The sequence below is a fragment of the Dermochelys coriacea genome, chromosome 11 (genome assembly GCF_009764565.3).
Source record: "Dermochelys coriacea isolate rDerCor1 chromosome 11, rDerCor1.pri.v4, whole genome shotgun sequence".
Lineage (NCBI taxonomy): Eukaryota > Metazoa > Chordata > Testudines > Dermochelyidae > Dermochelys > Dermochelys coriacea.
In genome coordinates, this window is record NC_050078.2 from 40,672,985 (window position 1) to 40,696,092 (window position 23,108).

At 40.3% G+C, this 23,108-nt stretch overlaps 1 protein-coding gene across 5 annotated transcripts in view; it reads right to left on the reverse strand.

Annotated features, from left to right (window-relative positions):
* Positions 1-517: 517 nt before the first annotated feature.
* Positions 518-23,108, reverse strand: part of METTL8 (methyltransferase 8, methylcytidine) — a 45,931-nt gene continuing 23,340 nt past the window's right edge. For 3 of the 5 annotated variants that reach the window (XM_038422045.2, XM_038422051.2, XM_038422053.2), the window contains 8 exons: positions 18,559-18,650; positions 13,896-14,293; positions 13,298-13,347; positions 10,161-10,224; positions 9,708-9,847; positions 6,078-6,184; positions 5,910-5,975; positions 518-901 (listed from right to left, as the gene is read on the reverse strand). In XM_038422045.2, the coding sequence (XP_038277973.1) occupies positions 726-901; positions 5,910-5,975; positions 6,078-6,184; positions 9,708-9,847; positions 10,161-10,224; positions 13,298-13,347; positions 13,896-14,293; positions 18,559-18,650 (1,093 nt within the window). In that variant the 3' untranslated portion in view covers positions 518-725. Of the gene's footprint in view, positions 902-5,909; positions 5,976-6,077; positions 6,185-9,448; positions 9,541-9,707; positions 9,848-10,160; positions 10,225-13,297; positions 13,348-13,895; positions 14,294-18,558; positions 18,651-21,590; positions 21,668-23,108 lie in introns of those variants that run through there. The other 2 variants (XM_043505274.1, XM_043505275.1) reach the window with 2 other exon arrangements.

The window sequence follows — 23,108 nt, forward strand, 5'->3', positions numbered from 1 at the left end:
TGAGGGCAGGGGCCAGGCTGTTTGGGGAGGCACAGTCTTCCCTATCCAGCCCTCCATACAGTTTCACACCCCGATGTGGCCCTCTGGCCAAAAAGTTTGCCCACCCCTGGTCTATGCCATGCCAAGAGTCCTAAACCAGTGTGATATCAGAGGTAATTCAACCAGTCACCATTCTTACTCTACAGCTAATTTGCATGCAACAACCTAACTGGTTGTATGAGGGAGACCACACAGATGGTGGATTACTTGGCCCAAATGCCACACCTGTATACCCAACTGCCACCTGCAAAAATCAACACAAATCTCCAGTACACCCCCAACAAACACAAATGAACACAACCACTCACAACCAGCATACACAAGAACCCCAAACAGACATTGCCCTTCACTGAAGCACATACCCATTCACCACCTACATAAATTAACACAAATCTCCCAGCACAATGCTCCCAGACACAAAATTAATATTATTGTTCAACTATTCACACCAAATAATAAGAGATCATTGAGATATGAATAGGTTAGTGCACAGCCATTTTATTATGTATACAGGCAAGACAAGAGACATTTTCCACATCACTTCTTAACAACAACAAAGTACACTTTTTTTAAGAAAATGCTTTCAGTTCAACATTTTTCCTGCCTTTTCAGCAGTTAACACAGGATCCACAGGAAATATATGTGCACTCACTTGTTTTGGTCTCTGGGGAATACTATATATTTAGCTATGAGGGTGCCGATTGGTGGCTATTCTGAGGTGGCTGAAATGGTTTTTGGAACTTGCCTTGTATCCAAACTCGCTGCATTTTCACTTTTTTCTTCCTGTTGACTTGTAATCGTCGATCAACTAGATTCTGCACTTCAACTAACCCAGCCAGGGTAAACATGTTGTGGACCTCATCTGTTCCCCAAATGAGAAGTAGAATTACTATAATTATAAAACAAACTGATACAGCCAGTTAAAGAATTTACCAATTTAACAGGTAGTTCATCAGAGCTGGAATCAGCTCTGCTTTATCATCTGATAACCCAGAGCTAGAACAGTCTATGAGAAATCCTTCTGTAAAAGAGACCACCTTTATGGCATCACTGAGTTATAATATGGTATAAAATCTCACACCTGGGGTCCAGAACATATTGCTCATAGTTTATAAACAACCTTTCTTCAGAGCTCTAAGTTACACAGGATTTGAGGAAGGCAAATATACGACATTTTGATAATTCTGGATATGTCTACACTGCAACAAAAAACTTGCAGCACCAAGTCTCAGAGCCTGGGTCAATTAACTAGGGCTCAGGGGCTTGGGCAGCAGGGCTAAAAATTGCATGGTAGACATTTGGGCTCAAGCTGGAATGTGGGCTCTGACAATCCCCTTACGGGGTCTCAGAGCCCCACAGCCCGAGCCCCACAAGCCTGAGTCAGATGACATGGGCCAGCCGCAGCCGTGCTGCAGGTTTTTTATTGCAATATAGACCTACCCCTTGGTTTTCACAGTAAATTACTGTATAAAACGAGCCTCTTATAGTGTGGCTGATGTGATTAGGTCCTATGATGGTGTCCCTTGGATAGATATACAAGAGGCTCATTCACCTGCACATCTACCAATGTGATATATGCCATCATGTGCCAACAATGCCCCTCTGCCATATACATTGGCCAAAATGGACAATCTCTACACAAAAGAATAAATGGACACAAATCAGACGTCAAGAATTATAACATTCAAAAACCAGTCGGAGAACACTTCAGTCTCTTTGGTCACTCGATTACAGACCTAAAAGTGGCAATTCTTCAACAAAAAACTTCAAAAACAGACTTCAATGAGAAACTGCAGAATTGGAATTAATTTGCAAACCGGACACCATTAAATTAGGCTTGAATAAAGACTGGGAGTGGATGGATCATTACACAAAGTAAAAACTATTTCCCCATGCTAATTTTTCCCCCCTACTGTTACTCACACCTTCTTGTCAACTGTTTGAAATGGGCCATCCCGATTATCACTACAAAAGGTTGTTGTTGTTTTTCCTGCAGATAATAGCCCACTTTAATTAATTGGTCTCATTACAGTCGGTATGGCAACACCCATTTTTTCATGTTCTCTGTGTGTATACATATATCTTCCTACTGTTCCTACCTATTTTCCACTGCATGGATCCGATGAAGTGGGTTTTAGCCCACAAAAGCTTATGCCCAAATAAATTTGTGAGTCTCTAAGGTGCCACAAGTACTCCTCTTTTTTTTTTTTTTTTTTTTTTTTAAACAGCAGCTTAGCCAGTGAGGCCCAGTGTAGACAAGTGGAGAAAAGTCACTTATGCTCTCTACTCACCCAAGCCCTGCCTCTCCAGCTACACTGCCATTTTGAGCAATGTGATGTCCCACTGCTGGAGCCTTTCCACTCTGCAGGAAGAGTCTCCACCAGCGGAGAAAGGCTCTGGCAGGGAAAGGCTCCACCAGCTCCCTGCTGCTGGAACCTTTGCCCTCTGCCAGAGTCTCTTCCATGAGGTGAGGAAAGGTTCTGGCACGGGGGAGGCCGCAGGGAAAGGCCCCACTGCCATGAAAGGCTCCAGCAGCAAGGAAAGGCTTTGCCAGTCTCCTGCTGCTGGAGCCTTCCCCACAGTAGAGAAAGATTTCAGAAGAGAGGAAAAGCTCTGACAGAACCTTTTCTCACTGCCTCCCCCCTGACAGAGCCTTTCCTTGCTGCGGTGAAGGGCTCTGACAGCAGGGAGTTTTCCCTGCTGTCTCCTCTCTGCCACAGCTTTCACTGAAACTTGTAGCTACACACCACAGTATGGATGCAGTTTGCTTTTTGCTGAGGCAGGTTGCTACATGCCACAGGCAGTGGTGTGCACTGTAGTGTAGATGAAGCCTCAGAGCTCAGAGCACAGACCTGCTGCCTAGAACCCCATCCTGTGAATTCCACCTTAAAGGTCTGAAGCTTCTGATTACAGTTTAACTCCCCCAAGGGCATACAGCAGTTGTGAAGCAGTTAACACAAACCACACGCTTTGCACAGAATCTAACACATTAATGCTCTTTTATACTTAATCACATAGAAAACAAAAGAATACAACTCATACAAAACAATGAACACCACACACCCTGCCGCAATATCCTTCCAACTACAGGGCATTCTTCTGGCTGCATTTAGAGTCCCTTGGGCTGTCCAGAGTCCTTGGGGCCATCTGGGCTCAGAAAAGTGGGCAGGGCTCCACTGCCCCCATGAGGCTGCTACATGCTAGGTGACTTTGCTCCCTCCTATCTCATGCTTTCTTTTCCTATCTAGACCTCTCTATCCCTGTGTGGCTTGCTATTTAAATGCTGCCCCAACCCCCACTTCTTTTATTCTGTCCTTTAGGTAACTTTTCACTGCTCCTACCTTCAAGGGGTGAAGCTAAAACAGGTTTTCTAAGGATGCAGCTGCTTTTTAGAATAGCCTCTGTGTGGTCAAAGTGCCATCATTAACATAAAATATTCCCCAGTGTTATTCTCTCATGTGTACCTGCTACAGGACCTGTCAGCAATGGTGGATGCACATACATACAGGCACTCATGACATAACACAAGTTCACAATAGCAACCAGATTTCATAAGCTGTATAAATGGAGCCTGAGTTTACCACAGTAGGTACTCCTCATTTTTTGCTAACGATTAAGAGATCTTATGGCATGTTAGGGTTCCCCGTACACCTCCCCCCCGCACCATAGCTAATATCTTAATCCCTCCTACTCACTTCCCCAGTCTCATATTACACAACTGTCAGGCCAGACCCTTGGCTTCAGCTGTACTGCACACAGTGCAGGCCAGGGAGGTATAGGCAGCATAAAGCTCCCCTTTGCGTTCCCCAAATCCTTGGCTGCTGGGTGTAGGGCCAGTCCTCCTCTGCCAGGTTTTGCTGGTTGCTAATAGCCCCAAGAGGCCAACAGTCATTCACAGAGCTATGGGTGATTCTACTGAAGCCAGAGATACCTGCCAGAGACAGTCAGGATCTGCCAGAAGTAAAGCAATAGTCCATTATCTGGCCCTTCATTTTTACTTCAAAGATATTTTCAAACATATCTTTCACAGCAGGAAGGATCTTTAAGGAAGCATTAGAGGTGAGACTCTTCAGAGGTCTCAAAACTTAGTAAAACTTGCATGTCCACAGACCCATGGGAGGGGGAAGATTCACACACTGAGACTGCTCTTTGTATAGGTCATGGGAACACAATCAGCTCCTAAGAGCCACTGCGTAATGGTATTTAAGAGATCTGATTTTGGATCTCATGCCCTCGTTAATCAGGAGCTAGCCCCATGAAAGTCAGTTATATCTGTGTAAAACTGCGGATGCTATCAAAAGTAGGTCGAAGGTTATGACCCATAAACCCCTCAGTGCCAACTGGCAAGGGAGTTACAGGAATATCCTGATTATGGTATGAACATTCTGGTTCACCAAAGAATATCATGTGAGGTCTTAAATGAAAGCCAGGGTCACACTGATCATTAATACCGTTGTGCAAGGCATGTACAAATACCATGTAAGGAGTTTTGTATGTATACTAAAAATATGTTCCTCAAGTCTGTATTAAGGCAGAGTTGACAAACAGGTTTCTGTCAGACAAAGGATGTTTATTCACCCGTCTCTGTCGGTCTGTGTGCAAATTAAGAACTATAAGTTAACACAAAGGGAAGTCATTTACATACAAAATCAGAGGGGAGATATGAAGTCAGCAGGGAGACAGTGCACTAGAGAATAACCTATGGTGGGGATTGGCCGGACTCTGAGGTACAAGCAATGAACTTTAGGGAATATAAAATGAAGGCAAGGAAGACACCCTTTATCCTACACCTAGGAAGTCATCGACCAGTGCAAATGTATTCATGAAAATGGATCACAACCAGACTTGGCTGAAGCGCTGCAAACGACATCCAGGTGAGAAACTTATTTAAGATTGGAGATTAGCCTATTAAATTTAGTCTCTGTGGATTGTATTATGATTTTGTTTTATATAACCCATCTATTTCCATTATTCTTACTCACTACCTCTTAAATCTTGATTGCTGATGATAAACTTATTCTTGTTTTCACTATAAATATATCTCAGTGCTGTGGTGTAGTACAAGGAGCTGATCCTGAGTTGAATCATTCAAGATGGCGTGCACGCTGTTCCTTGGGGACAGCAGGCCTGGTGTTACTATGGGTGTTCAGTGGATAAGGGGTTGAACACTACAGGAAAATGCTTCAAAGGGGATCAAGGACGCATGTGCACCTCTGGTTAACTTGCAAGGCAAAGAGCCCAGAAGAGATTGTTTGGGTGGCTAACAGACTGGAGGTGTCAGGGAGCTGAAAGTTAAGCGCAAGCAATTTTCCCTCTCACTGGAGACAGGGAGGTAACTAGGTGACTCATAGTCCTGGATACTCCAAAAATTATCATAAAGGTACCTAATTAGTTAAAACAGCTAATATCCCAGTATAGACCTACTTCTTGCTAAAATTGATCAGCCCAGTCCTAGAAATTTAAAAAGAATAAAATGGACCTCACACTTTTTACTGGTCCCATAAAAACAATTGTGTGCTCCCTCTGCCAGCTCTGTAGCTGTCATTCATTAATCTGAGATAGTGACAGATATAAAGCAATGATGCTAGTGCAGAGTAACTTATTTATACAGGGTAAAGAGGCACTCAAACTACTGTTAAATTAAGATAGTTGAAGCATGATGACTTCAGCTTCAATGACACAGCTGAGAAAGGGAATCAAAATCTGATGCTGTAAAAGAAAAGATCTTCCACAAAAATGAGCTTCATGTTTTTGAAAAACGGAGAGTTGAAGGGCTAGGAAAATTACTTAAATGGCTTTTAAGAGGCTTTGTACCCCTGTCATCTAAAGAGACACTCAGAACTTTTCTATAAAACTGAAATTTGTTTTACCTTCTGTAAAGAAATAAACTCTGGTACCGTCTCCTCGTACATAAAAATTCTCTGACAAACAGCGGCCTAAAAGACAAAAATTGTGAATAGAAAGACTGAGCTGTCCCTTTAAAAGATATGCAAAGTGCAAAATAAATACTAAACAAATAAACGTCTCTTAAGAAATACCTTTTTTAAAACGAAGCTGAGATGAATCATATCTTCCGTAGTCTCGAAATAACAACATCCCTCCAGGTTTCAATAATCTGGTCAGTCTACTTACAACTCCTTGCATCCTTAGAAAATAAAATGTGACATTGGTGTAACTCCAAACACTGCTTTTCTCTCGCCACTAGGTCCAACATGTAGTTTTTGAGGTCTCAGTGAGAAGGGACTGTCTTCAATCACCAAAAAATGCCAGACACTAACAAACAGCTTCAGTAGGAAGAACAATTTTTTTTTTACAAAGATGCAAAGGTACAAAAATACACTAGGAACTTTTATTAAATAGTATAAAATGAGGTGAGAGGAAATGAGTCCTTTCCTCCTCTTTAGCAAAATATCAAGGATGGATTAAAGTAAGATTCTTGAGATCTGATCTCCCATGATCAGAGGAAGCCTAGACCTGCAGTGAGTTACAGGTAAAGCAGCAGGCAGTTGCATGGCATACAGCTGAATGAACAGCCAGCTACCAAGGTAGGATGGGTTGGGTGACCTGCCAGGATAGGGTGGATTGGACTGTCTCTCTTGGAAAGGAAGATCAAAGACTCTGGAGCAGGAGGCAGACAAAAAGCTCTCTCTCTAATCCAGCTATCTATCTAGGTATTTATACCATACACACAACAGTGGATTATGAGTGCCTATCCTAGGGGAATAAAAGGAAGAGTTTGAGATCTGTCGATGGAGGGGAATTTGTTAAACTTGTCTGAAGATGCTGGCAGGAAGCAGAGAGGGGAAAAGTCTAGCATCCTCTTGCTGTGAAATTTTGGTGGATCTGGGCCTTGTCTAGCGTTAATCTTTGCTTACCAAAGATCACCAAACTATTTGCAGTTACTGTAGGAGTAAATGTCACACTCGTGAAAAGGCTCTTTGTTCTATCTCCCCTTTCTTTGGCCAGTTTACGATTCCCACTTGTTAGTACCATCTTAGAAGGACTCAGAGCAGTAGCTGTGTTAGTCTGTGTCAGCAAAAACAACTAGGAGTCCTTGTGGCACCAAATAAATTGGTTAGTCTCTAAAGTGCCACAAGGACTCCTCGTTTTTTCTTAGGAGGACTGTGTGTTCTGCAAGGCATGTGTAATCTGATAGGAGTTTAAAATTGAGCAAACCTCAGATTAAAATGTAAAAACACTCATCATCGTTTAGGGCTCAATTGTGCCCTGGTCTTCCACATCTGCACAGGAGTAAGGTTGCCTACATCCCAGCAGGGCCACAAAAGACTCTCTCACAACACAGCTCCTAGAATGGGGGCAGGGTAGTAGCTGCATTCCTGACACTCCCCTCCATCCCACAAGACAGTGGATGGAAAGTGTGGAAGCAATGGCTCTACTCCTCCTACCAGCCAGCCAGTGGACCTGGCTGCGTGCTAAGTGGGGGAGGAGCGAGTATGTTGCACCCTGAAAAGAGCTGTTGTGAGATACATCCTCCTCTAATAGAAGATATGAGCATAGAGGCACTGCACCTCCAAGGGGTGTCTCTTGGGTAGTGCCTCCTGGGCTCCGCCAGCTCACATACTGGCTCATGCTTAAGGCTATCCCTAGAAGCACAATCTTGCAAGAGAGCAGAAGCCCAGTCTTCCTCCCACTGACTTTGAAGGTGCAAGATCAGGCCCTAACTCAGCAGAAAAGAAGAATTAAGAGCTAAGAGAAACCATCAAAAAGAAAAACATGCACTTTTAAAAGAAATCCCATGCTTAAATTCAGAAATAGAGGAAGACAAACATTTAAAGGGCCTCTGTTTTGTTCATACACAAAATCTGCATGTTTCTGCCCAAGCAAAAAAGGGGCAGCTGCATGTACAAATGGGCATAAAAGAGTTCTCAGAGCAGATAGGTGGGCACAGAATTACAAACTCTGCACATGAAAATGTGTGTTCTGTGCACGCACATGGGGATATTGACAAATTCTACATGCACATGAAGTAGGAACCCTTTGAAAATTTGCCCCAGTATAATACCACCTGGCATGGAGAAAGGTTAATGGCTTCCAAATTATCTTGTTTTTGAGAACAACATAATTTCAACAGGGGGGCTGCTAGCAGAAAAGAAGAGTGTTGCTTTATAAAGTAAAAGAACAGCAACTGTCAAAATGAGAACACAATAGCTAACAACATTAATAAATCATCAAGTAACAAAGGTGCTGAATGAGAATGTATACATCCCAGAAACTTACATTTCCCAGGCCCCCAAGAGTTTTTATTTAAGGCTCTGCATTATCATTCTCTTCGTTTTCCTTGTCATTTCTTATATTTCAAGCTGTTAGACAATTGTTATAAAAATCAACAAGGGTCTAGATTACAATTTTTTTATCCAATGAATTTATTTCTAGGAGATATTGAAATGAAGTAAGTATCTTTTAGTACTTAAACTTCTGGAGACTGGATTATACTGCATAGAAATCTACACAGAAATCTGTATGCATATACACATATAAATGCCCATGTCAGCATTCATTTGGCTAATCTTGGTGGCGGGGGAGGGGAACTGTACTCTTAAGCGTTACTGGGAAAAACACCCTCAGAAATTTTGTCTGCGAGCATTTTATTATTGCTCCCGTGGACAAAAGGTATGATAAAAATATATTTTGCCTGGTTTCTTACCCACTGCATTGCTGCACTTACACAAATCTCAATCTACTGTCTGAATTGTGTTTGGAATCTGCACCCAGGCTTAGCAAAACACTCTTCTGCACATGACTCATATGCTCATCTTTGCACAAACAGGAAGGAGAGATATGCTTTCTGGAAAAGATCATCTTTCTGCAAAAGCTAATGATTAATAACTCAGCCATTCAGGCAAGAAAACAGTCCTCAAATGTACAACTGACTCAGGTGAGTATTGTTCTAATGTTTGCTGAGCATGGATGGCCATATTTAATGCAGTTCTTAAAACAACACACTTACCATTATATGTGCAATATGCATTTCCCTTTGTACAGTCTGGTTAAAGGGGCAGTTGAGTAGTAAGCGTGAATAATATATACCCTTTTGTATTTTTCCCATGGGAAAGAATATTCTTTCAAAATTTGTCAGTGTTAGCTTATTTTTATATTCTTATATTCTTTAGATATTGAGAGTTGCTTCAGTAATAAAGCTAATAGCTACCAACCCAATATAGTACAAATTAGATTAATTTGCCTAATCCAAACAAGCCAGATACTCTTCTTCACAAGAGGCCAATATGTATGCAATTGTGTGCAACTAATGAATCAGTAGCCTGGGTCTTTATCAACATGTTGTAAGATGCTAAATCAAGGATATTTGTTTTTGATCACCAAGAATAATTTCCCTCTGGGAGACTAGTGGGCTGTTTCTGAATTTGTAACTTTCTTGAAGCACTGTCACCTTTAATAGGTATATGTCTTGCAAGAAGAGGTTCATTTCATTTTGATGGTGACAGGAGGCTCACTAATGAAGTAGTTCGATCAGCTTCTCTCCTAGATTCGGAAAAGGGGAAAGCAGCATTTAAAATGTCCTGCATTATACATAATGTAGCTTCCTAAATAATAAATTCAAGATTCATCATCTCACTTTGATATTCTTGAAAACCACTAGTGATAAAAGAGCTTTAACACATTCGCTTTGCCCTTTAGTCTTCATTTACCTGTCAGGATGAATGGCAGAGAGCACAAAGACAAGGAGAATGACATCCAGGATCTCATCTGGAAAAGGGTAGGGTAAGGAATCATCACACACATCATGAACAAAGGCAGAACACCAGGCTGAATTGTAGGACAAGTGTGACTGTAATGATAAAGATTAAGAGAAACATAGAGAGAACAGCAGTAGTTAGTCAATTTATCATGACCCAAGAAACGTTTTTTCGATTATTCAGTTTTGTAATAAAGCTTATTCTGTTCTGGGATCTTGCTCAGGGCAAGAGACAGGCCCACTGGTGGCATTCATTCCTCTCTCTGCAGAGAAGGACTTTGTTCTTTGGAATATTAAAACCTCCAGTTCAAAGTTGTCAAAGCCATTTTGCTCCATTTCACAAGAATGGCCTCCTTGCAGCTTTCTGAATGACGACCACACTTTCTAAAGTGAACACTTGAAATACCTTTACTAGCTCCACTGCTCCCAGCGCAAAATCACAGCAGTACAGAAAGGCTCCTGGGGTATTGCTATGAACACAAAACAAACATCAATTAAAGAACTGCTATTGTACTAACCACATGCAGCTCTTTGGGGTACTCCACAGGTTTGATCAAAATCCCTTTCACTGGGACTCACTCAGCAACATGCTTTATATTGCTCAGCACTAAGCAAACAGGCCAGAGTTGTAGGAATAATCTGTCAACAGTTCATGGGGTAGGAATTGCGAGGCGGGACACCAAGCTAGGAAGAAAGTGAAAGTGAAAAGCAAGAGAAGGAAGACGCCATTGGATGGAGTCACAGAGAGCCATTAAATACTCATGACAATACCCAGGTGCTGCATTGCATCAATATGCAATAATGGGTCACAATGTCACTCTGCACTCGTTTTGTGGGTTTCTGCAACTCCACTCAGAGACTTTTCTGGCACTGGTCTATGCATGTAATTTAATTAGCAACATGAAAAATATTTATTTCAGCTTCAACCGAGGAAATTACTTAACAGTTATTAACTGTTCTGAAGACATTTGGGTTCCCAGGTGTCATTTGTGCTGGCTGTGATCAGATTATGTGGTTTTGATTGTTTCCTTCCATTACCCTGGGCCTTTTTTCATCAAAATACATGTCGGTTTCCTGTAGTGCTAACTTTCCTTCCCCTCACATTCACTGCAAAGCCAGTTGCAAATTTCCCTCACATCAAAACATCTGATGTCAGGAACCCAGGGTAGGATTTTTTCAAGTCTTCAATAATCAATGTGAATGAGGGCGAGTCAAGCAGCAGTCCCACTAATTAAGGAACAGGATTAGCCCTCAGAAAAGCCATCTCTGCTAAAGTGCTGGAGATTTTGGAAAAGGTGTCTCATCAAAGAGAAAATGTGTCCCTGTGCCCCGCAGATTCTGCTGTATATCCAGCTCAACAGACCATATCTCTAGGTGGCTGAGCTGGAGAACCCTCTTGGACCAAGAGCAGCCCATCCTGATCTCACTACTGAGCAAAACCCTCATTAGCTCTGTGAATACTTAAGAGATGTATTCAAGCAAACAGTGGAATTACAGGTCCCAGACTGGACGCGAGATCTTGTGGAACCTGGAACCCCTAGCATGACTGAGGGAAAGCAGCTGGGTTTTTGACCTAGTCCCATTTATTAAATTGACTCCCCAACGTGTATAAACAGCTGTTCTCTTCTCAGAAACTGGGAAGCAAGCTGCATGAAAAGCCTCTGTCAAACAACAGGGACAGTTCTGATCTGGACAGTTATTTCACGGCCAGCATGTCTAGCCCCTAGGCAGAGGCATGGCCAGGCGGCTCTGTGCAGTGTGCGCTACCCATAGGCACCACCACAGCAGCTCCCATTGGCCGTGAACTATGGCCAATGGGAGCTGCAGAGCTGGTGCTGGGAGCAGGAGGGAAATGCCAGCCTAGGAGCCAGAGGGAAATGCCAGCCGCTTCTGGGAGCTGCGCGGAGCCCGGGACCCTGCCTTAGCCCCGCTGCACCTTTGACTGGACTTTTAATGGCCCGTTGATGATTGTTTCCATCAATTCAAATATGAAATCAATGTATATTCTTAACTGCATCCAGACTTCTATTACACCTCTGTGTTTTAAACACTAAATACTATATAGTTAATGCACCTATCTGGTCACATGCAGGATTTGCATAAAAACTGAGATCACCGAGTAAAATACTGATTAATAAGACGACTCTTAAATATAAGAAGTTTTGCAGTACAAATAATGCCTCCTGTATAATATACACCAGTTTGAGTTTTTCCCCATACACGTACCTAATAATGTCTTTTCTCCCACACAACACTACTTTCTGTTGTTTTCATTGATAATGCAGCTTTCTCCTTTCACAATATAATCTGATGTTTAGGGAAGAAGGATTGCTTTGGGGTTAAGGCCTGGTAGTTTGGAGACTGGATTCTTTTGTTAACATTGCAACACGCTGTGTGACCTTGACACACCACGTAGGGTATGTCTACATAGCAGCTGGGAAGGTGCTTCCCAGTGTGAGCAGGCAGACAGACACACACCAGGTCTGCTCGAGCCAACAAGCAATATGGTGGCAGCTCAGGCTACCCTTGTATGTACCTGGGGGTCCGCCAGTTTGTATTCAGGCAGCTAGCCTGAGTCACCACCTGTGCCACTGTGGCCACGCTGCTATTTTTACCATGCTAGCTAGAGCAGAGCTAGCGTGTGTATGTCTCCCCGGGCTGGGAAGCATGCTCCCAGCTGCCCTGAATCTCTCTGTATCTGAATTCTCTCATCTGTGAAATGGACCCAATAGCGCTTATACCACAGAAATGCGTGGCTAATAATGTTTGTGAAATGGACTGAAGTCACTACGAAAGTGCAAATTATTAGTATTGGTCTGCAGAACAACAATTAGTGTGTTGCACACAAGTTTCAGAGATGAGAGGAGAAAAGAGTCTGTCCCTTCCGCTGATGTGTGGACATGGTTTCCAGTGAAAGCTAAGAACGTGCACCGAAAGGAGAACATTCACTCACACTTCCTTCTAAAGATAAAAGCTATGTGGATGGGATGGAGGGGTCAGGGGATTTAGTAATGCAACATGGAACTTTGGGTCTCTATGTCATTAAAACTTGAGCTGCTTTAATCGAGAACATTGACCAAATTCAAAAGTGACATAAGGAGTCAAAGGTAGCACTCAGAATCTCTTGCCAATGTGTAATATACACCATCATTTCTGTCACCTCTGAATTTGGAACCAGAAGTTGATACTATCTGTTGGCTGTTCAGTGACCTGTATGACAAGTGTTGGTGGTCTCTGTCCAGTGCCACTGGACTGGTGTAAACACCCAAACTAACACAAGTGACAGACATTTTTGTTATCAGTTGGCCTGAATGAGCCTGAAGACTGACCTACCGCCTCAACACTAGATGTTTTCCCTTCTAAATCAAAGCTGAATAACTGGCTCAGCATCATGGGGAACAACTCACATGGCTACTGTTCTGTGGGTAACTAGAAGACTCTGGTGTCTAGCACTGTGAATCCAGCATTTCTCACAGCATAAGATTTTAAAACTTTTTTTTCCATTAATGTTGGGCATGTATTTGGGATGCTGACACTGCTTACCATATAACTTTCAAAATAGGAAAAGCACTGTTTCCAGCACCACAACCAACCTGGAATTAAAGCAGAAACAAACATTTAACTAAACCATCAAATAAAGCCTATATCTCAGGGTTTTAGTCCCAAATTAACTGAAACCATCACAGTGATTAAAGAGGCAAAAAAGGGGTAAATGGCTTTGTTGCTCCTTACACCACAACTCTCAGAAGCACTGACTCTTCCGCTATTCTTATGAGAGGTCCTACACTCTCTCCCATGCCCAGAAAAGATTATTCTCCCAGGGGCAGCTGCACAGGAAATTGTACAGTTTTCTTGTACAATTTTGCTATTTTGTCACACAGCATTGGTTTAGACAGAACAAAATATTTTAAACTGGGATTTTCAGACAGGCCTAAGGGAATTAGAAGCACAACTCCCCATGATTTTCAATGAGAACTGGGCATCTAATTTTCTTCGGTCCCTTTGAAAATTTCAAGCACAAGGCAAAAGTAGTGTTGTGACCTCTGAATAGTTGTTGCCTTGATAATTATTAAGCAACCACTATATTTGAAGCCATCATTTGGAGCTGTAAATTATGTGTTGAATGTCTGCAGTAAAGTACCTCTAGTATTCTGTAGGTAGCACCATTGCCAGGAAAGGATTCTTGCTTCACAGATTCTTGTTCACAGTTCTTAACATGTTTGTTGTCAGTAACAGGTTCTGCTTGGCTTTTGTTGTATGCGTGTCCTTGCACAGAAGTTAGACCATCCGCCAAATTGTTCTGACAATAATCTTTGCCTTCTTCAAACGTTCCAGGAAAGCCCACATTTGTGCAATTGTTTGTAGCATTCAGTTTTACATGACAACAAGATTTTTCTTCTTTATTCATCTGATCTTTCCTTCCTTTTGGAAGAATTTCTGGAAACTCCAGAAACAGCCAGTTACGATCCTTGAAAAAGTTATTCTTGTGAGTCTTGTAAAATTCATTCCAGTATTTACTAGCTTCTCTTTCATATTTGTCTGGAATAAAAAAATTGGTGGATGGGCACTTAACTGTCATAATAAAACAATATGACATTTAAAAATCAAACTAGATAATAGCAGAAATAAAGGTTAAGAAATCTGATGCTCTCCACATGGTGTTGTTTAAATCAAATATCAAGTCTTTGGGCCCAGTCCTTTCACCTGTGTTCAAGGAAAACTCCTACTGGGTTTAAAAAGGCTTTTACCTGCATAAAGACTATAGAAACAGGCTTTCTGCATCTTTCATTCTATTTTTGTTCAGTCACGCACAAGGAGAATGTCACCAAAATGCACAATAACCTGCCTACCTACTTACGTTTTATTTCATATAAACCAACTCTTAATACTTCCATTTTTATAAATAAGAGATATATTTACTTTATATTAACTATAGGGAAAGGCCTCTGGAAATGGGTTTGCAAAATCCATGCATGTAGCTATATTGCGGACAAAGTTATTACATGCAAAATTACCAAGCAAATATTAGAACATTGAGATAAAATATTAGTTTGGAGGCCAAAAATAAATATCCCTGGTGTAAGCTGATGCAACTGCACTAAATTTGGTCCCATGGCTCTAATATTGTCCCATCCAAAAATCCATAAGCAATATTATAAAAATCTAAACACCTATGGATTTTTAATACACAAATTTGCAAACCTGCTTTCGTCTACTGTAACAGCTCACGTATACATACACACACACATATATAAACACATGCATCTATACATTGTTCAGGAAATAACGAAGCCATAAGCCAAATTATAAAAGCAATGCATCATTTTAGTTAAGCTTTCTCTGCCCTTTCCCCTAAATTAAGAAACATGACATTGAAATTAATACTCTTTTGTGACTTATGAATGTATATGAACAACTGCAAATGTTTTGCTAACTGCAATTCTCTCTCTAAATATATGCTATTAGAAATCCACTCCTTCAGAGCCATATTCACCGATCAGTGTTATTGCATGTGACCAATAGCAGCCCATACTCTTAACCATACCACTGATGTGCTATAGAAAATAACAACATGTGCAGGAGTAACAGGAATGCTTGTTTACTTTGCAAACCCTTTAAAGAGATCTGTTAAAAATTGGCCCTTTGTGTTCAAGAATTCTGATTTCTCAGTCAATTTATTTAATATCTAGTACATGATTTAACAACTATTACATACAATATATACATACAGGGCCACTAGTTCTACATCACATTTCTCCTGTCACTTTGTATCTTAAAATAAAATTGCCTACAATCACTCCAATTTTGCAAAGTTAAATAAAGCTGAGAACAGCCATTAGAGATGTTTGGCTTAGGAGAGGTAGTGAGACGTGCCAATAGGATGACAGAATACCGTGTACTAGAGATCTGTACATAATTCTTTATTAAAGGGCAAGACCTAGTCATGCTCAGAAATGGTGCAGAGTTATTTTACACTGCAAGTACAGAGTTAACTGAGGTAATACACACTGGATTTCAAAAGTCTATGTTGCACTTGTATAGATACTTGATAAAAATGCAAAATCAAGCCTCCTTCTCAAAAGAGTCTTAAATTACTTTCATCTCTTTGTTAGATTTACAATTTTCCCTAAATGTCTGATCAAAACACAATTAAAAAACCTTGCATTTAACTTCCCTATAAGATTTCTAGATTTGATAGTTTGTTTAATACAGGAGCACAATGCTTAAAAAGCATTTTAAAGCATTTAAAATTCAGGTTCAGTAGTTTGTTAGCCAGTCTTTTTTTTTTTTTTTTTTTAAAAAAAACATCCATCCTTCACTGCATCGTGTTATGCCAGTTAGTTTTCCTATCAATATGACAGAACCCATCATTATTAAATTAATTCACTTAACAATTTCTTTATAAATTGATCAGAAAGGAGTGTATTACTCATCAAATTCAACCTAAAATGCTCCTGCGCAACTGACTCTCTTTGTGGTTCAGGCACAGAGATGGGTAATGCAGTCTCCAATGAAATTAAATTATTAACTTTCCTTTCTTAATCTCTGAAAATTTCATAAGTAAGAAATGTCAGTCAGCCTAGCTCCTGAGTCATAGTTTTTCCTCGCTTCTGTTTATTTTCTCAAGTTGCCCAATTGTAGCACTTTTCAAAACCTGCTTCTGAAATTAGGTGCACCTAGCTTCGGAAACTAGGACCCTGCAGAAATTGGTTACTTTGCCTCATTTTCTAATGGACTCTTTTGTGCAGTTGCTCTGCCACAGCCTGTAGCCCTTGCTTGAGAAGAAGCTGAACATGCTAATAAGCAAACCAAATGCCCCAAAGTGGTATCATCAGTCCATTCAGTTTTGCATTTCCTGGTTGTACTGAGGTTTGTCACAGCTATTTTATTTTAGTGATATTACAGTATTGTAGGAAACTCATTTTTCCCCCTTACTGCAGTGTCCAAGGCACCAAAATACCTGCTTATTAGCTTCAGTCTAGTTCATTGTTAATATAAATAGGCCAAAATTTAATCCACTTGCAGAACCAAGCTGGAGTTTTTGGGGAAACATTACTGGCAATGCTCGCATAATTCAAGTTTTACACAGAGCGACGTACATAGAAAATGTCCTTGGATTCTTACATTTCTTGGCAATAAGCGAACACATGCTTATTTTATTTCTAGCAAGTGTTAAACTAAATTATAATTTACTTTAGATGATTAATAAGAATGTTACATCAACCACTTGTGTACACAGTTAAGTTTTCAACCACGGGCTCATTTTCAACTGTTTTCAATAAATAGATGAAAATATTAAATGTGAAGTTGAAAAGATAAACATTATCTTTGTGGATTTAGATAAAGAATGAGAGAATGTAAAAGAGCAGGATCATACGGAAGGCCGTAGAATAGGGTCATTTTTTCAGTCTGGTGTGCAGAGAATCACTCCCATTCATCATGATGGGAAATGCATGCCCTATTGTCAGGGTATTATGCAGCAAAGAAATAAGGGTCAGAAAAAAAGCCTCAATCAAAAGGTATTAAAAGTGATGAAGAGCACATTACAGAAGTAGTATTCACAGGTAATTCAAACACATTCCAATACGTGTTATCAATTAAAATGTGTGTAACATCATAATGACACAGTCTAGTTTGACAAAGTTCAAGACCTGCAATCCTCATTGTTACCTTAATGCACACAAAAATAACTGTTTTCAGAATATAGATTCTAATAATAGAGAGATTATCGGCCTCCAAGATTAATGCTGTGATAGACTTAATGCCCCAGTTCTGGGAATGTACAAAAACAAAACAGAACAAACCCAGGATTCTGGATTTCCTGTACATGGAGATCTCCCTCCAATTGCCCCTGATCAACACTGTCCATTTCACCAGGTGCTGCAATAATCTATATTGCCTATTTTTTCATCAAAATATGCAATGTAATCTGCCTTACTCTCCTCCTGCATGCCAATGCTTCAGAAACATGCATGTGTGGAGAGGAGTGTTGGTTTTCAACTGTAGTAACAGGATCATTCGGGATATGAATTCAGTGAGATCCAACTGTGAATAGAAATTCCACTATGATGATGCCACCAGTGTGTGTGTCACACTCTTTGCTTACTTCCCTAAGAAGGTATTCTAGGGACAGGGCAAAGCCCTGAAAATTTTAATTCCTTTACTCCCTCAATTTACCATCTTTCTGAAAAAGGGAATATACAGCCAGCCAAGGAACCTCCTTAGTTCACAGGAGTCACCTTTGAATGATATGAGAAAACACCTTCTGCCCAGGGGCTGAACACAATGTCTCTAAAGCACTTCTAGCTCAAGCTGCCAAGGGCATAAAGCTGGGACCAGAAATCCATCGCAGATCTCCTGAGAGACAATGCTATGTGCATCCACTAGCCCACTAAGCTGATCTGCAACCAAATTAAAAAGCAAAAGTGAAAATTGTACATGAGAACTTTAGATTTCATCACACCCAACGATTGCAAATTCACTCCCTTTCCCTATGGTGACAGCATAAGGAACGATGGGGGGTTTCAATTTGAAGCATTTTAAAGGTCGGGATTCACAACTCTGGAAATCGCAATTTGCAGATTTCATCGTGTTAGGCTGAGATCTGTTGCCCTGGAGAAAGGGAAAATACTTTAAAGGGATAATTGATTAGCTAGGTAAAGGTGAATGCTTTTGGACAAATTTGTCGTGGTTGAAAGGACAAAGGTAAATGAACAAAAAGTGGATTTAATCAAGGAAAAATATAAATAAAAAAAGAGCATTCTTGGAGCATTAGAACTTCTTAGGAATTATGGGTTCAGTACCTTGATCTTCCGGTTGAACTCGCACAAGCGAGTTCTCTGTTGCTTTTTCTCTGGCTCTTTCTTCTTCCTCTTGTGACCACTGCATGTGGTCCCTGCAAAAAGACAGTTGCAGAACACGTTTTTAACATGATTTCTCCATAGCCTTTTGGTGGGGGGACTGTTCGCAAATGAACTTCATTGTATGTTCAAGTGTCATATAATAAATACATTCTGGTGCAAGAGAATTCTTTCAGCTGGTCCTGATGCAATCTGGAGCTCCTACAGTTCTTATGTTTAGGTCTTTTGCTTTGTTCTGAGTTCCAGCAGCCTCTGTGCTGACAGCTAATATAACATCCTCTCCTAACTGTACACCCTACTAGCTGATTATCTGAATGACTCTGTGGTATGTTGTCTTTTTGTTGCTCTCTCTGTGAGATTTTCTGTAGCTATCCCTTTGCTCGATGCTTTATTCTTACACTGGCAATGGTAGAAATTGTAGTGCTGCTTTCTTTATATTTTTGTAATTTAAAAAAAGGGTCTCTTGCTAGTTTGCATTTATCTATGTTGTCTTGTTTTTGTATAAAGTTGATTCATTATGTTGGAGCGATATATTGTCATTCCAACAAAAACAATGTGTCACCTTAACTTTTCCTCCATGAGTTTATAGTTATACAATTTGGTATCCTGGTGAACTGAAGTATGTCCTACAGAACTGTACTTTTTAGAAACAACAATTTAATACAAAAATATATTCATTGGATTGGTGAAAGAATTTTGCAATTTCTGTGCACACTTATGGACTGCAAAAACATAGATACAAAATCCAGAAGGATGGTGCTATAAAGCAATTAATAACCAAGCATGAACAACCAGACAGAAATAAAGATTCAGATCTCTTGGCCAATCAATAACTTGCAAATGTCAACCAGACTAGAGTTAATGAATACTGGAGCCAATGCCCTACTATCCCACTATGGCTATGTCTCCAAAACAACACTGATTTTTTGCAGTGTGAGCAAATTCCCAGGAATGACGCAGTTTCAAATCTTGGAGTTTGTACAAGTTAAAAAATCTAAGCTTTTGTGTGTTATAGATAACGACAAATCACTAGTGACATAAATCTCAACCAGAAGAATGATTAAACATAGACTTCCAACTGAAAATGAGGCAAAATAATTAGCATTTTGTTTTCATCCCTGGATTTAGCATGCACCTTGCAAGTTAATTCTGTTTATATGCGTTTATTTCATATGTCACGTTAGATGTATACTTGACTGAGTCTAGGCAGATCTTTTAGCGCAGATTCTGATCCAAAGAATCCACTTGTTACTAACGTTTATCATGTGGAGGAACAAATGTCATCTACATAGGAAACTAGTCGCTGCTCAGACAGGGAACACTTTTCTATCCAGAAATTCTTCCGGGATATATGGAAGAAGGAAGAGCAATCAGTTTCTGAAAAAAGGCGAGCTATGCTGCAATACTTTGTGGTTCCGGAATGCGTTACTATGTTTGTCTAAAATGGTTCACCCTGCTCATTTAACAGATTCATGGCATACCTTAAATGGGACAAAATACAAACCTGACCCTGACAAGTGCTGAACTCCGGCAATTCCTATTCACTCTAATGTAGCTCTCAGATCAGGCCCTAAAGACCTGCTAAACTCCCATTTACTTCGGCATAAGCAGGATTTGGATTTAACTTGTTTACTTTAACTCCTTTCTAAGATTGTTTTCAAACTGTAAGCTTTTGGGGGCAGAATCTTCCTCTTCCTCTGTGTTTGGAAAGCTCCTAGCGCATTTTGGGTACTGCCACAATATAAATCATCATCTCAAATGCACAATAGCAATAAAGGTTAATTTTATTTTAGCTTGCACGTTAAACTTGAACAGGGCCATGTTCTTCTGCTTTAAAATGCACTGGACACAGTCTTTGAGCATATTACTAACCAGGCTACATTTATTTTCAGACAGGGCCAAGTATCATTCAAGACTCCCCCCAGCTAAGTTATTCCAGAAATCAGCAGCTTCAGACATGTTTTTCACAATAGAAAAGAAAATTCTTATGTTATGAAGAAGAGGACATGTGAGCTGAAATGAGGAGCAGGGTGGAAGGAATAAGTCAGGCCAATTCCTGAATGTGAAACATAGAAACTAAAAAAATATAAAAAGACTTCTGACAGTTAAACAGCATGTTTACATGGGATATGGCAAACAGACACTGATGCAGGCAGCATTACATAGGAAGGTCTCCACATAAAGATGATCAGAGGCTAAGATGTGGACAAACCTGCTGTCATTAACAATTATACATTTTTTTCCTCTCTCTCAGCTGCATGCTTGCTTTAACAAATATTTGTCATGGGCAAAGCAAGGAAAATCCTACCCATGTCTGATTTTGTTGTGTTTCTCTTAGAGTCAATGATGTAACAAAGCACGTTCCACACCCATTTGAAAAATGTGATGTCCTTATGCCAGTTTGGACACTGAGGTTTAGGACTGATGGTAGGTAGAGCTATATAGAGAGTGACCCTTACTCTATTGCATCAGTGTGAACCATGGAGGACAGGAAAAACAAACATCAGAACAATGGAATAGGTGACATCTGGAACATCAGTACAATGTTGCTGTTCTGAGGTAATTCTCCCATGCTCTCATAAAGCCAGCTAGTTCCTACGCACTAAGGACTAAATTCTGCTCTCAGTGACATAGGTGTAACTTCTAGTAACTGCAACAGGAGTTATACATATGTAACTGAGAACAAAATTTGGTATTAAGTCTAAGTAGAAATTTTGTCTTATAAGCAATGAATAATGTTTGCAGTCCCCTAATAAAATGGAAGACAATAATCCCTCTTTAGACATTAATTGAAATCAGTGCCCAAACGTGCAACTGGGTGCTCAATTCCCAACCATACACGGGCATCTCATTCTGTGTTTTGAGGTTATTTTTTTAATAAATTTAATTCAGCCAGTTTGCCCAATCTGCTGTTCACAAGATGCAGAGGAAGATAAAAGATGCACATGTAATATGTAATAACTAAAAATTCAAATCTGGAGTCCTGAAGAAAGCCAGCCAGTCAGTCATGTGTATCACAGAGGGGAAAGGAAATTGCAGAACTCTGGTGGCTCTTAAAAGACGAGAAAGTCTTGACAACCAGGGAACTTTGTTCATTCTCTAATAGTTAACATAAAAAACAGCATTCCCTGCCTATCCCAGGGGAATCAGTTACACAGGGGATGTGCCTCATGCGATGCTATTGTGCTTCAGGTATCATGGTGGCCTGAAGTTTTCATTTTTAATTAATGACTTATTGCTTTTACGCCACTGATATTTTCATTAAGCTGAATGAAAGACTCTTGGCTTTTCCCTAAAAGTCTGTATCAGATGTGTGACATGTCTCACACACAGTAGCAAGACTAGAGGTTGTATGCTTTAAAGGAGACTGCTTGCCTTTCATACAGGCCAACTAGAACTAGGATAAAGCTTACATAAATACTTTAAACACTTCTTTCAATAGCGCTCTCCAAAGGGACCCTACGAACTCTCCATCTCAGCTCCGTCAGAATAGTATTCACTTGAATATGTTTGATGTAAGATTAGGCAATTCTATCTTCAGTTTATTACCCACTAGTTATTTCCACTAACTTTCCTATTAAACAGGGGGACAAACTGTCCCCACATCTCCACACGTGAAAACCCAGCAAATTATTGGCCTGAACAGAAGGTGTAAATGGAAGCAGACATTTTCTGCATTGTTTGCATAATTTGTCACTTCTTTAAATGATGAAAGATCATGCAACAAGCATCTAGGGAAATATACCAATATATAGAAGGCAACCCAAAAGGATAGAGGACCATTTTAATCAAAGCCCCACCTAAATATCTGCCAGTAAATCCTACATGAGTTTAACTGGGAAATCAGGGTTACCTGTTAAATAATAGTACACCACCGCCACATTAACCGGGAGAGAGAAAATTCTGCAAACCAGCACATTATTTAATGAGCTTCTTAGCTATGCAGCTTCTTCCTCTAAGATTTATACTCTCTTATGAATATGCATGTAACTAAAAACAAAGCTTGGACTGGTCCTTCTTGTGTTTAGCTCTCTCGGTCATGCTTTAAAACATTTGCCCCCATCCTCTGCAAGAGTCATAGGCTTAAAAAATGCTCAAAATATACAAAGAAAGGTCCAGTTTAAACCTTTCCCTCCACATTATATAATCATGATTGTGGTGATATTTCTATCCTGAGTTTCAATAGCGTGACCCTGCTATCTTTTATGTTGTTGACCCATTTTATCTGCTTTTTTATTGCCAAAATTCTACTAAAAGCTAGTTTGAAAAGATTTCAATCATACCTACCTGATGGACAAATAAAAGACACTATTAAAAGATCCAGTAACTTACAAACCTTATTTAGGAGCATGGGAATTGTCATGGTGGATCAGACCTGAGGTCCATCTACACAGTATCCTGTTTGTGACAGTGGCTGGTGATTCAGAGGAAGGTGTGAGAACCCTGCAGTAGGTAGATGCAGGACAATCTGTCCCCACATTAGATTTCATCCT